The following is a 20,715-nucleotide window of genomic DNA, read 5'->3' as shown; positions in this document are numbered from 1 at the left end:
ACTTTTGAAGTATCGTAAAAAAGGACTAGTTAAACAGCCAACAGACGAAGTTACTGATTAGGCCTACTGTTGTGATCAATGTTTTTACAACCAGTAAAAACGTTTTCTTTGTAGGTTTATGCAAACTGCATTTTACCTTTTGCTGTGTAGCTTGCGTTGTTTAGAATGAGCTACCCGCTCATACTAGAGTCGTTCGGCAAGACGATGACACCCCTGGGCACCGTGGTGGCAGGGGAGGTGATCCGGGCACGAGACCTTTGTTCAATCATAGACACAGTGCAACTTTTATTGAGATAATGTAAAGATAAGCTTATCGCCAGAACTGGCAATAAAAGAAGTAGGCTAGAAACCACCAGTAGGCCTAACTCAATCACAACGAGGACGACAGGGCTATCTTCAGCTGAATCAGAAATTGAAATAAGACAGATGCGATTGTATTCAACTGAGCAAATATAGGAATTATAGGACCGTTTCCAACTGAATAAAAAAAAATGAAAAAAAAATCGTCTAGAAGCAGCCGCTGAACTTAAGGGCATAACGTCGAAAGCCTCTAGCTAAGTGGGTGTGGGTCTCAAACTTTTGAAAACATTTATCGAAGGTCCCCTTGCGATTTTTTTCTATGACTCATGGTCCACCATAAACTAGGCAAATTCGCGCAAAAACGGTTAATCATTCGTTTGTTAGCCTACATGCGATTTGAAATTCACACGTCATTGAGATGGATGCGCCTGCTTAGCGGTTATCAGCCCCTCTATCCTGAGTTCCGTTTTGTACGGTGCACGGTCGTTTGGTCGACAGACATTTGGTCGACAGGACGTTAGGTCGACAGAACGATTCATTTTTGGGTTAGGGTTAGGGTTAGAGTCAGGGTTAGATTAGGGTTATGGTTAGTTAACTAACCCTAACCCTAAAATAAATCGTTCTGTCGACCTAACGTCCTGTCGACCAAACGTCCTGTCGACCAAACGTCCTGTCGACCAAATGACCGGGTACCTTTTGTACAACGCCACCTCTCATGTCATGCATCACATCTAGCCTGTTTCGAGCGTTTGTTTTGATAGCAAGTAGTGTTGAAAATGTTGTTTCACAATTGTAAGTTGTTAGAAATAGAATCAGCAGTTATTAACCCATCTTTGCGATGTCAGGATAAGACTGCGCTATTTAAATCCAAACGTCACTGGCTCACTGCAACACATCCTACAGAAAATTCGTTTTTCACCCCATCATTCACCAAATCACAATAGCCTACCGGCTACCGCTACCGGTAAACTGTTCTTTTATTAGCCTACAGTATGCTAAGTTGTCTTCCGATAGCGGATTGCTAACATTAGTGCCAAACTGGTTGTTAATCAAACAGTGGGCTACTTTTAAACATAGCCGTAGGAAAATAAAATATTTGGGGTGCAAAAAAAACTTTGCCTGATAATCCGTTACTTTTACAAACGTAACACTTTTTTAATTTCCTGCAGATACTAAATCGAAGCTTAACATTCTGCCCTGATTCCAATAGCCTACCAGATGCAAAGTTGTCTAAAATCAGTGACTGGGCATTGTATAATACGAAAATGTTAATATCTTAAATATTTAAAGTTTTAAACTGGTAAGATGTTGAAACATTATGGTCGTATTGATTTTCCCAAATTACTGGACATCTTTCCCTAAATTAGCGACGTTTGTGCAACGAGAGAACATCTCCTTCTCCTTCGCAATGCGTTTGAACATCTGTTTTGGGCGTAAATGGACTTCATGACGTCAAGGAGACCCATATACCAAAAATTTCTAAATTAAAATCTTACACCTTGTAGCAATCAAGTTTTTTTTTTAACACTTCGGAAGACGCAACAAGTCATGGCTTACAAAGCTAAGGAGTCTAAACGGATGCTCAACGCAACTTGGCATCTCCAGACTTCTGGCCTCTATCGTCACTGAAACCACCGCACCTGCACGTCCCAGCTGTGGGCATAAAACTAGGGAAACCTCATCCTTCAACGCCAACACATGAATGCAAATTTAAAGTTTGAACTTTATTGTTAATCAAAAATTAGTTCTTATCACGTGAGCAAAACAGCAACGAGAATGCAAGAAGCAACAGAGCAGTGCCACCCAAGACGGCCGCAATGATTGTCATGTGGGAAGTGGAGAGATGCTTAGAATCTGAAAATATAGAAATCGTGATAGAACTGTAAAAATGTGGCAGTAGGCCTATAGTCTAAAGTAGACCTAACCTACCAATGTTATCTGTTGGAAGAGAAGGGTCATTGGGTTTCAAGACAGGAACTTCGTTGATCTCTGGGAACAATGAGGAAGAGGACTTTCCTGCAGCTTCCTCCCTTATAATGAAGATGGGTGCCGACACAATGGTTTGGTTTGTGGCAAAGTGAGTGGAGCGTCGAAAACGGTTGCTAGTCACGTCAACAGCATACCTACCATTGCCAGTGGAGCATTTCTGAAATGTTGTAATCGCGTATGAGTAGGTCATTCATAGCCCAAGTGCGTAGATAGATATCGTTAATAAAAAGACAAACTTACCATGGTGAGGCTTCGTGCCACGATGCGAAGTCGTGCGTGAATGTAAAAAGTTGACCTCGGGCAGGCCAGTAGTCGAGGCACCTTGAAGGAAACACACACCACATTGGTGTCACCATCATGGCGAAGAAAAGTGGTCAATTCTTCCGTTTCACATCCTGCCCGGACAAGTGGAACAGAACCAAGGTCTGAAAATCGAGACGCATCGCACGCAAGGTTCAATTCATCCAAAATGACAACGTAAGTGCCAGAACCCTGCAAATAATAGAGTATGATGACCCCAATAGGAAATTTAAGTGAAAGCCAAGCATACACTTACGCCACGGTACCAATCCAAGCCTCCGGCCTCTAAAGACATGGTTGCATGTATAGTTTCGGAAATGGTGTAGACTGCACCAGAGTTGACTAAATATAAGGGTGGGCAAGCAGCAGGACAAGACTCCGACGTTTTGCAAAGTTCCAGAAATCCTCGAGGCTGCATAGTGTTCTTCACCGTGACCAATCCAGATTCAATTCTGCAAGAAAATTAATTATGAAAACAAGCGGACGTGCAATGATAAGCTTCCAGAGTAACGGTCAACATACCGAGGAATGATTGGAACAGAAATGGAATACTCCTTGTTGTAGCGACAATAAAAGTTTAGAACTGGCACAGGAACATCGAAGCTGCCGGCTCCCAAAAGATTCGCCCAGAGAACTCCAGCGAACACTGCCTCGTTGTTGCTGGTGGTCCGTTGAATGCCACATCGATCAAATGGAAGTTGAATGGTTATGTCGTAATGACCGAATGTATTTGGAGCACAAACTGTAAAAGTATACAAAGCACGTCGTGAAATATTAGAACACAAACAGTCGTGTAATACAAAAATAGAACTTAGCAAACAAACTGGTACTCTCTTACCTCGGCACCTTTCCATGTCAGCCAGGGAGTCCGCCGAACTAGCTACGTATAAGCAAGTAATTGCAGAGCTTGTCGCATATAAATCATCCAGAAGACCAGCCTCGGTGGAGATGGAGATGTTGCTGGAAGCGCAGGTCAACAATGGTGCAGCTGAAAAGCAAACCATCAAGCAAAACTCACCGCAACGCCGAACACTCTTGACTTCGACAACTTATTGCCTAGGCTACTTACCGATGTCACAATGTCTTCCAACGAAGCCAAGCGAACTTTTACAGTAATATCCATCAGCATGCTTACAGGATTCAACGCACTGACATTCATTCTTACACGGGTTGCTGGAACATACGGTAGGTTTCGAAGTAGTGGTAGTGGTGGTGGTTGTAGTTGGACAGTTAGCACCGAAGCACTGACAAGCACCAGCTCGGCATATAGTTCCAGGAGGGCACCGAACATTGCTGCAGTCTTGGCAGTCAGTTAGCCTTGCAAACGTCAAAATGATACTGCAAGATAAAATTTCAAAGTAAGCCATAATCGCACCAGATTTAACAACAAGCAATCTTCACCTTACCTTAAACATAATGGAAAATTCATGATGAGAAATCGCCTATTCAAATCAAAATAACAACAACAAAATGCTGAGAAAAATAGACTTTTTCCCAAATAACTTTTAAAGCAACTGAATAATTCAAATAAGTTGACAGCTGTTTATATTTTAAAGATGACGTGTCTCTCGTTATCACGTCCACGCCGCATTTCCTTAGGATGAAATACTTTTGCAAATTCCACAATGTTTCCCATTCTCATTTAGTAATTCTAGTCCGCTTTGCATTGGTTCAACGTCTGCAGACGTTGAAGCATTGTCACAAAAAACACAATTTTGCAAGCTGGGTAACAAGTTTAGCGATGTTTTGAGGAAAGCTAGCTTCTTGTTGATTGCTAATTTCTTGGTATTTTTTCAAACTAAAATTGAGCACGATTTTGCAACGTTCCAATGATGCAAATTCAAAAACACAAAGAGGCTTGAGGTACAAAGCATTCAAAATATAAACAGTTGTCAAAGTTGTTAACCTATTCAGTTGCTTAAAAAATTGTTTGGAAAAGGGTTATTTATTCTCTGTATTTTGTCTTGCTGTTAGTTTTGATTTGAAGTGGTGACTGCTCAAACTCTTATCATGATATTTCCATTATTTTTAAGGTAAGGTGAAGATTGTTTGTTGTTAAATCTGGTACAATTATGGCTTACTTTGACATTTTATCTTGCAGTATCATTTTGGCGTTTGCGAGGTTAACTGACTGCCAAGACTGCAGCAATGTTCGGTGCCCTCCTGGAACTATATGCCAAGCTGGTGCTTGTCAGTGCTTCGGTGCTAACTGTCCAACTACAACTACAACCACCACCACTACCACAACTTCGAAACCTACCGTATGTCCCAGCAACCCGTGTAAGAATGGATGTCAGTGCGTTGAATCCTGTAAGCATGCTGATGGATATTACTGTAAAAGTTCGCTTGGCTTCGTTGGAAGACATTGTGACATTGGTAAGTAGCCTAGGCAAGTTGTCGAAGTCAGGGTGTTCGGCGTTGCGGTGAGTTTTGCTTGGTGGTTTGCTTTTCAGCTGCACCTTTGTTGACCTGCGCTTCCAGCAACATCTCCATCTCCACCGAGGCTGGTCTTCTGGATGATTTATATGCGACAAGCTCTGCAATTACTTGCTTATACGTAGCTAGTTCGGCGGACTCCCTGGCTGACATGGAAAGGTGCCGAGGTAAGAGTACCAGTTTGTTTGCTAAGTTCTATTGTTGTATTACACGACTGTTTGTGTTCTAATATTTCACGACGTGCTTTGTATACTTTTACAGTTTGCGCTCCAAATACATTCGGTCATTACGACATAACCATTCAACTTCCATTTGATCGATGTGGCATTCAACGGACCACCAGCAACAACGAGGCAGTGTTCGCTGGAGTTCTCTGGGCGAATCTTTTGGGAGCCGGCAGCTTCGATGTTCCTGTGCCAGTTCTAAACTTTTATTGTCGCTACAACAAGGAGTATTCCATTTCTGTTCCAATCATTCCTCGGTATGTTGATCGTTACTCAGGAAGCTTATCATGGCACGTCCGCTTGTTTTCACAATTAATTTTGCAGAATTGAATCTGGATTGGTCACGGTGAAGAACACTATGCAGCCTCGAGGATTTCTGGAACTTTGCAAAACGTCGGAGTCTTGTCCTGCTGCTTGCCCACCCTTATATTTAGTCAACTCTGGTGCAGTCTACACCATTTCCGAAACTGTACATGCAACCATGTCTTTAGAGGCCGGAGGCTTGGATTGGTACCGTGGCGTAAGTGTATGCTTGGCTTTTACTTAAATTTCCTATTGCGGCCATCATACTCTACTATTTGCAGGGTTCTGGCACTTACGTTGTCATTTTGGATGAATTGAACCTTGCGTGCGATGCGTCTCGATTTTCAGACCTTGGTTCTGTTCCACTTGTCCGGGCAGGATGTGAAACGGAAGAATTGACCACTTTTCTTCGCCATGATGGTGACACCAATGTGGTGTGTGTTTCCTTCAAGGTGCCTCGACTACTGGCCTGCCCGAGGTCAACTTTTTACATTCATGCACGACTTCGCATCGTGGCACGAAGCCTCACCATGGTAAGTTTTATCTTTTCACTAACGATATCTATCTACGCACTTGGGCTATGAATGACCTACTCATACGCGATTACAACATTTCAGAAATGCTCCACTGGCAATGGTAGGTATGCTGTTGACGTGACCAGCAACCGTTTTCGACGCTCCACTCACTTTGCCACAAACCAAACCATCGTGTCGGCACCCATCATTATTATAAGGGAGGAAGCTGCAGGAAAGTCCTCTTCCTCATTGTTCCCAGAGATCATCGAAGTGCCTGCCTTGAAACCCAATGACCCTTCTCTTCCAACAGATAACATTGGTAGGTTAGGTCTACTTTAGACTATACGCTACTACCACAATTTTACAGTTCTATCACGAGTTCTGTATTTTCAGATTCTAAGGATCTCTCCACTTCCCACATGACGATCATTGCGGCCGTCTTGGGTGGCACTGCTCTGTTGCTGTTCGTTCTTTCGCTGCTTTTCTGCTCACGTGATGAAAAGAATTAATATTCCGGTTTCATATCGTAGTTCATATTAACAATAAAGTTACATTTTTGAATTCCTAAACTGTTTCATTTGAAAGGGTTACGATCTCCTGCTCATTTGGCTGAACTTGGCTTCGTGGGATTTTGCGTCATAAGGCTAAAGCCTAAGTGCATTGACAATGGCCTTTGTCTTAATTCGCTCACCGCGTCATGGGTTTAATCGCACCGTTACGTGTTCAGGTGTGATTCCTAACCTAGTCACGTAGCTAGGAAGAAAATAGAGAGTTGTTTCATTGTATGGCAAAAAGTTTAAATAAAAATAGATATTGCTGAAATCATATAGGGGATGGCCGTTGCTACTGCCATGTAGCAGATTAAGCTTGGCAGTAGGTCTACACAGCAAACTACCTCCGCTTTTCTAACGTCGACAAGTTTTCCGAGTGCGCCAGTTCAGCACACTTGATAAAAATACTGCCATCATAGCCTACTATGACGCGTGTGTGGATGCTGCGCAAAAGTTTCAAGTCCGTATTAGCACATGTAGAAATTGACTGTTAGACAGTTATGTCGACGGTACCAAGTATGCTTAATGCGGTATTTTTGGGTGTTTGAGTCTATCTCTGTGGCGAGGACGCAATATGGAACAGAGCTGGTTGCGCCGCGAACTGTTATGAATAATTGTAATGTGTAAAATTAGTCCTTTTTGCGTTGATTCGCCGTCTGCAGATAGTGATTTACAAGATACGTGCCTTTAAGCTGCCGAGACCAATTTATTACGATAGTCTTAATTAATGGCTAGCGTGGAGTCTTCCTCGGTATGGTTTAACTCAGCGAAATAAACTGTTCTATGCTATAGTGAATAGGCAACTCAGCCAGGTAGATTGTTCTTTTTCCCTAGACTGCTCCATGACGATTTTGCAGCAATATGATCAAATAAGCAACTAAACGTCCTTCTCAGTGAAGAATGAGCTGAATGAAAGTCTCTTTTTACGCACTCTCGTCACTTTGCAGAACAAGAATCATCTTATTGCTGAGAAAATTGCGCCTTCAACTTACAAATCCATTCAATTTGTAATCAACCAAAATCGAGAGATTGAATTTGCTAATTGGGTTCACAAGCGTTCTGTAGCCCTGGTCAAACTCTGAGCAGTGATTCTTACACTAATAAAGTCGTCAGATATAATCATTTATTTACGAACATACAAAAATATATTGCGTTATAAAAAAAGCTAAAATAATACCGATCTCAAATCCATTTTTGGAATGGCCGTACAAAAATATAACATTCCATGAACGTGGGTCTGTTCTGGCATGTTGATGTCGTTAAACATTAAGTGAAAGTATACCAAGTCACCAATCAGACTAAAATCGCCCAACTCATACAAAGATAGCCTGCTCTTAAAGACTTAGTTGCAACTACACAAAGTATTCATGAACTAATGCACCAATAAGTATATTCTGTTTTGAAACACCCTGGCTGGTTGGTTGGTTTTGAATCTTTATCCTCGTACTGACAAAGCCTTGATTGGTTATTCCTGGTAGTTTCGTATACTTGTAGACGCAGAGCTTGACACAGGGTCGGTTACCGAGATTGGCAGAGTGAAGTTTTCCGATTGTTCAAGGGTTGTTGCCGGAAAAATATTCCTATCACTAGGTTCCGCTGAATGGAGAGCAGTCCTGAAATGTGTTGCTCAAGCGCACACCCCGAGAGTCGAAGTTGCGTCGCGTGATCTTGAGCCGGGTGTGTCACCGCTGAGCTAACGGGGCGAGCGGACTAACGGCTGTTGCCAAACTTTATAGTCCGCTTGTGAATCAGCGTTGTCAGAGCAGTGCATAAAATTCACGAGAAATTGCTGAAATCAAGAACCATTTTGTCTAATAAATGAAGCGTGAAACATGCCGTGTACAACGACGTGAAATACATAAAGCATTTCATAGAAATTGTCAGCTTACCAACGGACCTTCAGTCAAAGTCAAAGATGCTCTAGCCAGGAAAATGACTGACATCTGGCCAGCACTCAGCCTTGTGCTGATAGATCGGAGGAACCTCAAGTGGTAGGTTGTAACAGTACATCAATATAATTAAGCACTTCCAGCTTGTATAATTTTAATCAGTGTAGTCACTTTACTGCTTTTAATGGCTTCTCGACACTGAGAGATTACTTGGGCCTGGTATTTTCCAACTGAAATAAAAAATAATAAACTCAAATGATGAACAAACTTATCTCTATCAATCGATCGACAATAAAATAGAGTTGCGTAATTGACAGCTAGTCTGAGTTCCACAAGTGGCAATTTGCATACTCGATTTCCAAATGATACGTTTCACTATTTGGCTGTAGAGTTGTTAATCCACATTAGTCGCATATAAAAAGAACTGAAAAAAAAGTTTGCCTTGTAGCCTATTTACCTCGTAAGTGCGCGGCCTTTTGTATGATTTGGTTGACAAGCTTGAGTGATTTTACAAGTTCTTCATGGTTGGTGGAGCGCACGTGATACCCGTTGATCAAGTCACGATTCAATTCCTCTAGTTCAATGTATCCTTTCCTCATGTTTGTGCTGCAAGATAGGATCAGTATTTAAAATACTACAAAGGAGCATAAGTAGGTTTTGGCAGGAATAGTAGGCTATGCCCCGATTGTTTATTTGATAAGCGCCTGACTTTCTGAACGAAAAAATATAAAGATTCAACAAGGCTGGTTCAACCCGCGGGTTGGGCACTTGAGCAACGCAATCCAAAAAAAGCTCTCCAAGTAGCATCACCCAGAAGATGGCATAATAGGCGGAAACTACACTCTGACAATGTCAGGAACCGAGCCTGTCTCCTTGGTTCAAAGCCTTTACAAATACGCGAAATGCCAAGATTAAACTTTCAAAGAAGCTTTGTCAGTCCGAGGATAAAGATTCCCACAACTAATCAGGTTGTGATGAGTAATCATCAAACCATAAAGCTCCTCACAAATCATCCTGGAGTCTCGCATCCTCAGCGCGTACTACCAAGCTCCGGATAAGGTTAGAGTGATCAGTCATCTCTGCAGCCAATCTTTGTGTCACTGAATGCAGATTATCCACCTGCGATACGAAAATAATATGTAACAATATTGAGATATCGAAGATCTTAAGAGTATGATACGTCTTCGTATTAAGCAAAGTATCAACTTGTTTCTAAGTAAATATTTACAATCAATATGTTCAACTCGTGAGTAGCTGCAAATGTAACCTCTTTTACAGTGTATTTCATTATCCTTTGTCGTATTCAGACTTGTAGCTGGTACTTGAATATTCGTATCATTAAATATGTTACACCCCACCTACACGTGTCTCACCACCCACCTACACATGTCAAGACAGTCACATGCTCTGGAAGGGTGTCGAACCAGAGCTAGTAATCTCCTCACCAAAGGCAATGTCCATTACCATTACGCAACTCATAACGGGAAAAACGAATAGAAAATAAACTCACGGTTTCCATAATTTCTCCCAACTTCTTGAGGTGGACGGGATAATGCGCGGTCACTTGCAAATTTTCAACTCGAAGAAACGACGCCAAAGATTGGATCAAGTCGCCTGCCAGATCGATGTTGTCGGATTGCAAAATTACCTGCATATTGAGAATCAAGTTCAAAATGTGCTGTCATCATCGAAAGGCGTTCATGTAACGCAAATAGTGAGCCACTGCCGCTGACGGAATGAAACAGAATCGGCGACTTGTAACTGCTGCTAAAACATCCTTTTCGACTCACGTTTCCATTCTGGTCCATCTTGAAAAAAAAATCTCCGCCTCTCAATGCGACGAATTTCACATCAACAGTATCCTCAGGCGGCAGCTCACGCGCCAGAAGGAAATTTTCGTTGAACCAAATGGCCACCTGGAACAAGATTGCATATTAAAATAAAGCCTTGTTTGTGTCAGCATCTGCCCACCACTACCACGTTTGTGATGACAACAGTAGTCCAGTTAAATTGGTAGTACCAACCTTAAGCTGCTTTCTGAAATATTCAAGCCCAGTTGGTATGACTACATGATAGCTTAGATTAGAAAATACCAAAGCAGGTTAAAGGAAAGAAACACTAAATTTATTTTAGTTGATTTAGACAAGTGAACCACTCACTCTTTGCGCTCGTTCGTTGATCGAGAAGGAAACGTAACTTTGCGGCATCTCGCGCAAATTGTTGGTTTGAAGGTATGAGGCGAATCTTGGCAGATTCAACGACCGATCAAAAATGTGAAAGTGAGAGCTGTGAAAAATATACCACGGTTGGACAATGGACAGCATGCTTAGCTGGCCTCTTAGCTTGAATCTAAATACAAACTTTATTTCTTAGAACATTTTTTTTTTAATTTTGAGTCGCACTGGTTGCACCATCTAGCCTGAGTCAACGCCCTTGTCTTAAGCTTAATAAAAGATATAACTCTCCAACCTTGGGACCGGAGAAGAAAGGTTCTCACGAAGAAGCAGCCGTTTAGTTTAAAGATTAAAACGTATTCCTGTGTTAAACTACGACAAACACTGATTTTGACACACTATCCTAGACGGTATCGCTCAGAAGATGGTTTTCAAAAGCTTGGCAACATTCATCTCAGAAACTCGTGACATCCCAGCTGAAAAATCAGCTATTTCCCCACTGGCTAACTACGTCTTAAGTTTAAATTGCCAATTGCTATAAAAACTTTGTGTGTACAAGACAACCAATGGAACTAACCTTCCGGGAAGGCTGACGAAAGCTTGAATGTGAAGCTCCACTGGCATGTCTTTTGATGGAAAGAGTGGGACGACAATCTGGTTGTTCAATTTGTTGGCCGGTGGGTGTCTGAAACAATGAGACTTATAAAACTATTAAAGATTTACGACACGTTACAAATAAAAAATTCGATACAAGACTAAATTTTGTAAATGTTATGTTCTGAGGCATGCTACAGCAGTGCGAGTAACATTGGATAGATGATAAAAGACCTTATTAATGTGAGTGACCTTCTTCATTAAATAGTGGTTGCTTTGACGGGTTCGCCTTTATCAGGGTCGAATGAAAAAAAGATGTAAAATCATGTAAAAAAGATTGCTTGCTTCGAAAAATGCCAATATTTTAACAGTTTTCGATCAAGTAGTGTGATTTTCAATTCGTTGCTTCTGATTTGCAAACTCAGTGGCTTTGTGGTTAGTTAGAGTGTCCCTCTATGAATCGTTGGGCATAGGTTCGATACCTTTTTGAAAGGGTACTGAATCTTATTCCTGTTTGGCGATCAGCTAAAAAATGCATTCAAGGTAATAAACCCGACAGCAAAATCCGTCATTTTTGCATTGATTCCACGTCTGCAGACTGCATGACGGACATTACTTCTATACAGCTGCAATGATACTTTTCTGTTTTGAAAAATTCTGAGACCATCACATATCTGCGAGACACAGCGCTATATAAAAACATCCTTCATTATCATCATTAGATTGCTCCAATAATAATGTCTATTTAATTAAATCATAATAATAACACTAACAGATTTGTTAAATCTACATTGGAGGTGAATCCGGCCCCCCTCGGTAACGGGGACATCACCGAATTAAAACTGGTCTACTACTACTGCATTGTTTAATACGATAATACCAGGCCACTTACACAACGTGACTTTCTCCATCAAACAATCCCTCGCTGAAGATTGCCACCATTCGTACAATCGTCTCTGGAAGTTATAAAATATTAACAGTGCCGTCGAAAACGAACTGCGAAGATCGCTTGGTGTAGCTGAACGGAGTGAAGAGCTGTCCTTCAAATGCGTTGTTCCAGCGCACGCCTCGAGAATTGAACAAGCGTTGCTTGATGTGGGTGTTTCTTTCGCAAAGTTGATCGCTTACCAGACTGCGTTGTCGGGGGAAGGTTTGTTGAGGTAGGTTAAGTTTGTTACTGAACAATGAATTGCCACAAAACTACGGTGATATTGTGGAAGGTAACATACCTGTGCTGCTTGTGACTGACACTTGAATGCGAGGCTTGCTTGTATGGTCTATTTCAAGTTGGAAGTTCACGTTGGTTCCGATCTAACGTGTAAAAATAGTTGTGGAGGTTAGCAGTGTCTGCCTTTCAATCAATCAGAAACCGTTAAGGTTTGTGGTGCCTGCTAAAGTGGTAGGCTACAACGTCTGGAAACCCAGCTTGAAAATCTGTAGTTTTTACATTGATTCAACGTCTGCAACAATTAAACCAGTATAAAAAAACGAATTTTGCCATTAGAGACATTTTGTGGATGGAATAGTCCTCTGATAACCAAATACAGCAACAAAAAACTCACAACATGTGAAAAATTTCTTAGTCTAACCTTGCTATGCTTTTGAAATATGACATTTACGTTAGAAAATCATGCCTGTTACAGATTGGAAACAAGTTAGTTAGTGCACGGTTATACGTCTTTTGTTCCCCGCATTGCGAGGGTTGGACGTCAGCAAATTTCGATCGGGCTTGATGGACCAAAATTTGAAACAAGACAACACTTCAACAAAGAAATAAAACAACTACAGGACAGAATAAGCATTGCATGCTTCGGAGATTGCTGCAGGTATTTACTCGCTTTTACAGCAGCATTCTACACAAAAGAAATTATCGCAAAGTTGTACCGGAATGGCAGCTTCTTCTATCTTCTCTGTTGTGGTGAGGTCTTCGGGCTTCATAGGTTTGCCGGTCGTTTCGTAGTTTTGTAACTCGAGGAGTAGATTTTGTTTTGCCAAATTTAAATTGCGCAAGCCATCCGTGGTACGGTTGGCATCGACCATTCGCATACGCGCCTGGTCACCCTGGTACCCACGGACCTCTCCGTCCACGGAACAGCAAATCAATTGGTCTTTTCCATCGAGTCTGTAAAGTTCAAGTATAATTCTGGATGTTTCTTTTCCTCTTTTTAGTTTTTGCATTGCAAAAATGCATTTATTGTTTGAAAAACTTAATCACGTACACTCATAAACTACCATGTCCAAAGTTTTTACAAGACGAAAACAGCTGGTATTTTACTAAACTTGCTGACATTTTAACGATCAACAGCATCTGCCACAACACCAGAGCTACAAACTCAAAAGAACTTCGTCTTTTCCCCGATATTAAACATAAAAATAATAACCCCTAAGGTTTCCAGGAGTATGAAAAAAACTTCAAAATTTTCTGAACACGCAGTAGTTGAAAAGGATGAAAATGACTGAGCTTAAGCGTAAAATGATCAAACTTGAAATTAAGGTTGTAAAATACTTTGTAAGCTGGAACTGCTATAAAAATTGATTATGTCTGCAGGTCTGAACATCACAGCACATTACTATTGAAAAGTAGATGACCACAAGTACCTGTAGTCTGCATCTACGAGCCCGGCCACAGCACTGGACATGTTATCTTTGAACAGCACTTCGCCAGTCGCATTACTTCTTGCGTCGACCTGGAAAGTTATTATCAATAAAACTTCGGTACCTTTACCTTGGATAATGTCAAGATGCAACCACCATGTACTTTTTACTCAAGTCACTCAATGAATTTTCAGGGCACCTACTTTTCCGTTGGACCATCCGGTGATTAATTCCGGGACTCCATCCCCATCTAGATCAAAACTGTGCACAGCCATCACTTGAGATTTCGACTGCAAAATTATTGAAATAAAACATCTTGTCTTGTTACTATGTATATGATCAGTTTCATTTTGACAACAACCTAAAGATATTATCTGGTTAAAAACTTAAAACAACTAACTGCGGTGTGAATACTAATATAAGAACACGAAAAAACTTTCTTAGACAATTTTTAATGATAAAACTTTTCAATTATTTTTGCTTGAAAATAACGTCATTAAAAATTGCTGCATGAAAGTGAAGCGATACTTGCCTTTATCCTCCAGTATCTGGCAGTGCGATCGTACACGCCGACTGTACCATTCGCCAGGGCATAACCAAATCTGCTTCCATCGACACGGCACAAACCGGTCACAGCCTAAACAAAACATATGGCAACACTACAAATGCAAAAATTAAGAGAACAAGTGAATAATGTTATTCATCTAAAATACTTTGCAGTCGCTCATCGGCTTATGAAGCAGCAATCAATAGATAAAACGACACATGCTCAAAATGAAGTTGAAATGAAAACGATATTAGTTATGCAAGAATTCTGCTTTTGGTTTACGCGACAGCTGTACCGGTAATGGTGACAACGGTGAAAGTCTCGAAAGCATGACAATGTGATACGTTTGTCATATTCTAGAACACACCTCAGTCTCCGTCATCTCGGCGATGATTTCATCACCACAAAACACTCTGATGTCAAAGTCTTCAGAACCGACCAACAACTGAAAGTTTACATGCAACGTTAAAAAAATTGTTACCAGCTAATGCATTCATTTATCGTATAGTAAACATTATCAACACCAAGTTTTATATATTATACTTAAATGTTATAGGCTATATACATTATTGGTGGAGGATGAGATAAAACTTATTTAGTTTGAAGAATTGGTTTTATGGCATAGCACAACTATGTAGTTTATGTCTTGTAAACAAAAGTAGTTGTTGATATATTCAATTTCAAACAGTGGCAAAAATTTATACTTTTACAAACTTAATAAAACTGTGAGAGAATGGAAACTTTCGGGGAGCGTGTTGAGAATTCAAGCATACTGTATAAGCTATGGTTGTTACTTCTAATAAAGTCTAACCACAAATCTTCCTACAATATAATTATAATGCTACACATCTTATGAACCATGACGTGCCAAAATAACCGTTTTAAATACCTCATCTTGACCATCATTAGTGAAGTCAGCCATAGCAAGTGAACACACCACATCGCCAGTTACCTGCAAAGGAGACAGTTTTGTTGTAAGTTCGGGAGAGAGTTTATATCCTTGTACCACAAGCAAGCGGGGCACAACAATACAACAAGATAAGGGCTGAGGTTAAGCCAAAAACGTTTGACTGTTCAAAATCAAATAATTTTTAATTGTTATATATATGTGTAATATATTATTAATAATATATTATAATATATATATTATATTGTATTAATATATTATATTAATATATTATATTGTATTATATATTATATTGTATTATTATATATTATATTGTAATATATTATTATATATACTGCTCCATTCTGATGTGTTGTTGCGGCTTGCCTGTTGTGTAATGTCATTAATCAGCACACTGCACATCAGTGACGTTCGGTGGCTTAAACCGTTGGGAAAGCAACTTGTAAATATGCTGCAGCAAGGTAGTAGGCCTAGGCACGAAGGGCGTAACCGTCGGGCGAAGCCCGAAGGCGTGTTGCCGAAGGCAACACTTCCAGCGGGGGGTCTGGGGGACCTCCCCCAGAAATTTTTGAAAAACACTTCCAATTTGGTGCGCTCTGAGAGCATTTTCAAAACAAATCAAACATAAAAATCTGTCAAATTGTGCTTCGCCTTTGTCGTGATCATCATCATCATCATCATCATCATCATCATCATCATACATCCATTTAATGTTTAGAAGTCATGAACAATCTTAATTTTAACGTTGCAGGACCAAAATCCAGTGTTAGACATGGAATAATAGTTGTCTAAATATTTAATTCGTCATGAATATTCATTCTGAGATATTCAGTTAGGCCTACACTACAAAAACTAACACTTAGGTCTAAACATTACAACCGCAAGCAATTTGTACAAAAAGCTGGATAAGTTTGCCTCCTGCGTATAGAAGCTTAACAAACTAAATATTGCACCCGCACCTGAACGTTCATTGACGAAGTAACGTTACATCAACGCTGTAAAAAGGGCAAAGGCATGACTATGAAAGCTAGTAGGCTAAAGTACAGTACATGGCGAGGAGACATCAAAAAACAGCAACAATTATTTCGGCATTATGATGCTTGTGCGGTGTACCGTGACGAGCACCATTCTGACGAGTTAGTCTAGCCGCTCTAGCGAATGTATGCATTGACGTCACTGGGAAAGCAAGACTCACCTGGTCTCACCATAACACATCTGATTGGCTAAGCAGCTGGTGACGTTTTGCAAAACGAGTGATGATTGGATGAAACGAAGGCGTTTTTTGACATTTTTGAATTTGGGTAAGCAAGTTTGATAGTTGCTTACCTTGGAGCCTCAGTGATTGTTTCTGACAGAAGCGTTTGCGTTAATTGGCATTTATAGGCAAGACATGCGGTTTGGTGAGGATTTAGACTACTCACTAGCGTTACGAGTAATTCTAGTCACGAATACAGTAATTTTCAAGTTAAAATAGACATGATAAAAATAATAAGAAGTTAAACCTAGAATTCAATCATTATACTTTGCATAGTTTTCGCTCAGGTAAGCACTGCTTTCCTTGCTTTCCCTCACCGATCGTCACTGCTGCACATCGCTATGAAATAGTCTCAGAGTTGTTCAAGTGTTATCAGTGTACCGTCCATATTTAACATTGAAGTAATGTCAGCCTACATAAAAATACAGAGTATAAAATACCGTCCAAAACTTGTCGTCTCCATCAGCATCGAAACCCAACAAAGTGCAATTCCCACCAGCAATAACAAGCGGGTTATCAACATTTGCCACTTTTCCTACAACCAAGCTATTCACTCCGTCTGGAACCTGCAAGGTTTCAATTGTCATTTTCTACATTTTATTTGAACAACAAACCAGCTAATATAGCAAACACATGTTTGCTGTTGATCTCTCTCTGACTACCTAGGTTGTAAAGTAGGCTATTGGTCTGGATTTAAATTTTCCACTATACCACGTATCAACTATAAATCAAATTATTATTGACCTACTATAAAGTTGTAGGTCGACATCTACTATAGGTGCAACATAAGAGTCATCATACTAATCTTTTGCATAATCACACTCTCAATTTTAATTTCATCAGGGACTTAAAAATGTTAAAAGGGAAAATGAAGTACAAGTTGAAAATACAAACAACAAATAATGGTCAGCACAAAGATTACCTCTTTATAAAACAAATCTGCATTATCATGAACATCATATGCCAGCAAATTAGTTTGAGTCCCAATGCATAAAGCATCTCGATTGGTGGTAGGATCAAGCTGACCAGCACACAAAGCAGTAACAGATTGATTGACACTTAACAGGCTGATGTCCGAATCTTGCACAGCCAATCTTCCCCCGCCCAAAGCTGGAGTATGAGGATTATGAACAAAAACCTGAAAATGATGAAACTAGTCAATGTGAATAGGCTATGTACTTAAAATATTACACACTTACGATCATAGCCGTACGAGCCAGGGGGCAGCTGCTCCCCCTGTTGTTTCAAAACGCCGCAAATTCGGGCAAAATCTTGCAATTATTAGGGCAAAAATTGCTACATGAAAAGCTTCAAAATTGCGTGAATTAAGAAAAACTACAAATTAATATCTTTTACCTATCAAACTAAGTACGGTACAGCCTCTTATTTGCACAAGAAATATGCCGCAAAATTTTCATTTGGCACACCCGTATTAATGTATTGTATGGTGATCAAACTGTAGTACAAAATGCATTTAACCAACTGCATCATGCCAATTTGGGCAGCCACCAAATTATGTCTCTAATACTTTTGTGAATCTGCCCAAATCAAAACACAAAATTTGTTATATAGCTAATTTTATTAATTTTCACAAATGCATCGTGTTGATTTAGGCAGCTGAAAACATGATATTACCTGATCAGTCTATTATGCAACTGCCCAAATTAGCGTGAGGCAGTTTCCCCAAAATGAACAAATTCATTAATTTTTCCCATTTACATAACTGTATCGTTTAGATTTGGGCAACAAAAAAATATGAAATTATCTGATCATAGTCTATTTATAAAACTGCCCAAATTGGCATGATGCAGTTGCCTTGGCATCAAAATTTACAAAGTCTTTAATTTTTTTTATAATATCCATAAATGCATCATCTTGATTTGGGCAACAACAAAATATGAATTTATATAAATCTGGTAAATACTTTTATAAAACAATTCGGGTGGAGAGGTTACAGTACTTTTTCAACCATAAACGGACATAGCTAAGCAACACCACAACATTTAACGAAAAAATGTTATACTGTACCTGTTAAATGTAATGTTAATGTTGTGGTGTTACTTAGCTTTGTTTGGTTACTTTTATAAAACTACCCAAATTAAAATGATGCAGTTGCGTCCCAAAATAAAAAATAAATATTTAGTTTTGTAAATGACAGTGGCATGGGAGTGCATGAATTGAAGGAGGCTGCGTGGGATCGAGAGATGTGGAGAAAGATGACGTATAGAGTGACCGAGAGTCGTAAACGACTGAACGGATGATGATGATGATATGCAATTGTGTCATGTTAATTTCACCAACATTTAAAATGCTACTGCTGTAGTGTATAATACTCCTACCTACCATGCCAAAGTGCAGAAGCATCGAGTAATGCACAAGCAAGGTATATTCAAAGATGAATTCAGTTGTTCTATCTTGATTACTTGGGTAAGAAATTCTAGCTAGCTGGTGATCTTGTTATGTTAGTTTTTCACTGTTATCATGCATAAATTATATTTGGGCAATTTCTATAAAAGCGTGCAGATTTGGGCAAATTTACGTTCTGCCCCCCAAAATGGTTTGGTCTCGTACGGCTATGCTTACGATGTATGCAATCACTAGCAAAGTGCTTTTTAGTTTATATTTGGAATGACTGTAAAGTAAAAATTGCCAAGTTACACAAATACAGATATTAAGTGATGAAATAGGCTAGTTATATCTCCCAGGTTTTCATTTCATTCAAAAAGAGTTATTAAAAATGGTAATCCAACAATCTAGAACAAATACTGTGAAATTGCACAAACCTTAGAAGCCGTTGTGGCACAAGTTAAGCAAGGATGCATGCCATCGTACTTTCCTACTGCCACCATACGAGGATGGATTTTATGCTTAACTTTTAGGGTAAATATTGGTACAAGCATGATGAAATAATCTACAAAGCTATATTCAAATGAAAGATATTTTTTGTACAAAACCTTTGAAGCATTATATACTATATCTGTCATATACTTATAAAAAAAACAGTAGAATACACAAAAACTAAAATTGACTAGGCCTATCAAAATAACAATAGCCAATATTTTTATTGAAAAATTCACATAGATAGGCTAATCACATTGATGATATATATAACCGTATATACTTTGTCAGTTCACTGCCGTATAAGCAAATGATGTTATTGGGCTAATAAGCCTATTACCTAATTGCTTGATCACAAGTTTACAAAATACATGTGGCTGTTGATTTGCTAAGTATACTGCATGTGGTGTATAGGGTTGCCAGAGGTTAATATAAAAAAGAGCCCAAGCTTATGCAAAAAGTAGCCCAAAAGTAGCCCAATTTTTTGGGGGTTTTAAAATGGAGCCCAAAATAGAGCCCAAGCAAAGAGATAGGCCATTATACAAAATTCTTCCAGAGCGCTTAATCATCAGTCCCAAATTATAAGTGTTTTTCCAGTTCACATCTTTCAGACAGATTGGCAACCATGCATTCACTCAACTGTTAGTTAAAATAAGTACAAACAAATACCCGTACCTAAACACAAAAATGGTTTAATTGCTTTTCGTGATGAGCTAACGCATTAAGAGGTTCCCCTCAAAACCATCAACAGTTTTGATAACCCACTAAGGTCGATCAACGTAGAAACTATCTCTTTTTTTTTACTCATATAAATTGTTAAAAAAAAATTCACTGGCCTTTTTTACTCATCTTTCTACTTTTGTAAAAAATTTATTAAGGTGTTGCGACCATGCCATAACTGATTGTCCTGCTCGTTATAGCGTCCGTATTTTGTCGCTGCTACCTTTTTCTAGACCTCTACTATGTTTAACACATATTGTTTTTCGTTGTGATGGTCAGAAATAAAAACAAACTGAACTGATGTCCACTGTGTTTTTATGAAAACCTGGATCACTTGAGTTGCCAGGATTGCCAGACGTCAAAGCCTAAGCACGCACATTTTTGAAAATTGTCATCTTTATGCCAAAGTGGTAACCCTGCCTGACCGAGGCCTCCAAAAACGCTGTTCCTCAATGAAATAACTACGAATTAGGTAAAAATCTTAAATATGATACAATTTTTACATAAAAAGTTATATTATATTTAGAAAAAAAGTAGCCCAATTGGGCGCCAGCAAAAAAAGCGCGCCCAACGCGAAT

General features: G+C 39.6%; 3 protein-coding genes across 3 annotated transcripts; 1 reads left to right on the top strand and 2 right to left on the bottom strand.

The window, feature by feature from the left end:
• Positions 1-2,005: 2,005 nt before the first annotated feature.
• LOC145780946 (uncharacterized) lies at positions 2,006-4,093 on the bottom strand. The gene is made up of 8 exons (XM_082592625.1): positions 3,996-4,093; positions 3,659-3,927; positions 3,428-3,577; positions 3,112-3,331; positions 2,846-3,041; positions 2,530-2,781; positions 2,230-2,446; positions 2,006-2,154 (listed from the first exon to the last, which is right to left on the bottom strand). Exons 1-8 carry the CDS (start codon positions 4,016-4,018, stop codon positions 2,042-2,044), a joined length of 1,440 nt encoding a protein of 479 aa, XP_082448751.1. The 5' UTR covers positions 4,019-4,093; the 3' UTR covers positions 2,006-2,041.
• A 415-nt stretch (positions 4,094-4,508) lies between these two features.
• LOC145781099 (uncharacterized) lies at positions 4,509-6,630 on the top strand. The gene is made up of 8 exons (XM_082592854.1): positions 4,509-4,622; positions 4,691-4,965; positions 5,043-5,192; positions 5,287-5,506; positions 5,574-5,769; positions 5,834-6,085; positions 6,170-6,386; positions 6,461-6,630. The coding sequence occupies exons 1-8, from the start codon at positions 4,600-4,602 to the stop codon at positions 6,574-6,576; spliced, it is 1,449 nt and encodes a 482-aa protein (XP_082448980.1). The 5' UTR covers positions 4,509-4,599; the 3' UTR covers positions 6,577-6,630.
• A 1,101-nt stretch (positions 6,631-7,731) lies between these two features.
• Positions 7,732-19,489, bottom strand: LOC145780754 (BBSome complex member BBS2-like). Its single transcript, XM_082592381.1, has 18 exons — positions 19,363-19,489; positions 17,502-17,717; positions 17,020-17,145; positions 15,307-15,369; positions 14,785-14,862; positions 14,403-14,507; positions 14,074-14,160; positions 13,874-13,962; positions 13,160-13,397; positions 12,505-12,586; positions 12,168-12,231; positions 11,259-11,366; positions 10,667-10,793; positions 10,298-10,423; positions 10,018-10,155; positions 9,514-9,626; positions 8,965-9,113; positions 7,732-8,737 (listed from the first exon to the last, which is right to left on the bottom strand). The coding sequence occupies exons 1-18, from the start codon at positions 19,477-19,479 to the stop codon at positions 8,637-8,639; spliced, it is 2,127 nt and encodes a 708-aa protein (XP_082448507.1). The 5' UTR covers positions 19,480-19,489; the 3' UTR covers positions 7,732-8,636.
• Between the last annotated feature and the right edge of the window lie 1,226 nt (positions 19,490-20,715).

Source organism: Aplidium turbinatum, chromosome 12 (assembly GCF_918807975.1).
Source record: "Aplidium turbinatum chromosome 12, kaAplTurb1.1, whole genome shotgun sequence".
NCBI classification, from domain to species: Eukaryota; Metazoa; Chordata; class Ascidiacea; order Aplousobranchia; family Polyclinidae; genus Aplidium; species Aplidium turbinatum.
The sequence above is the reverse complement of the archived record's forward strand: the minus strand, read 5'-3'. Positions and strand labels throughout refer to the sequence as shown.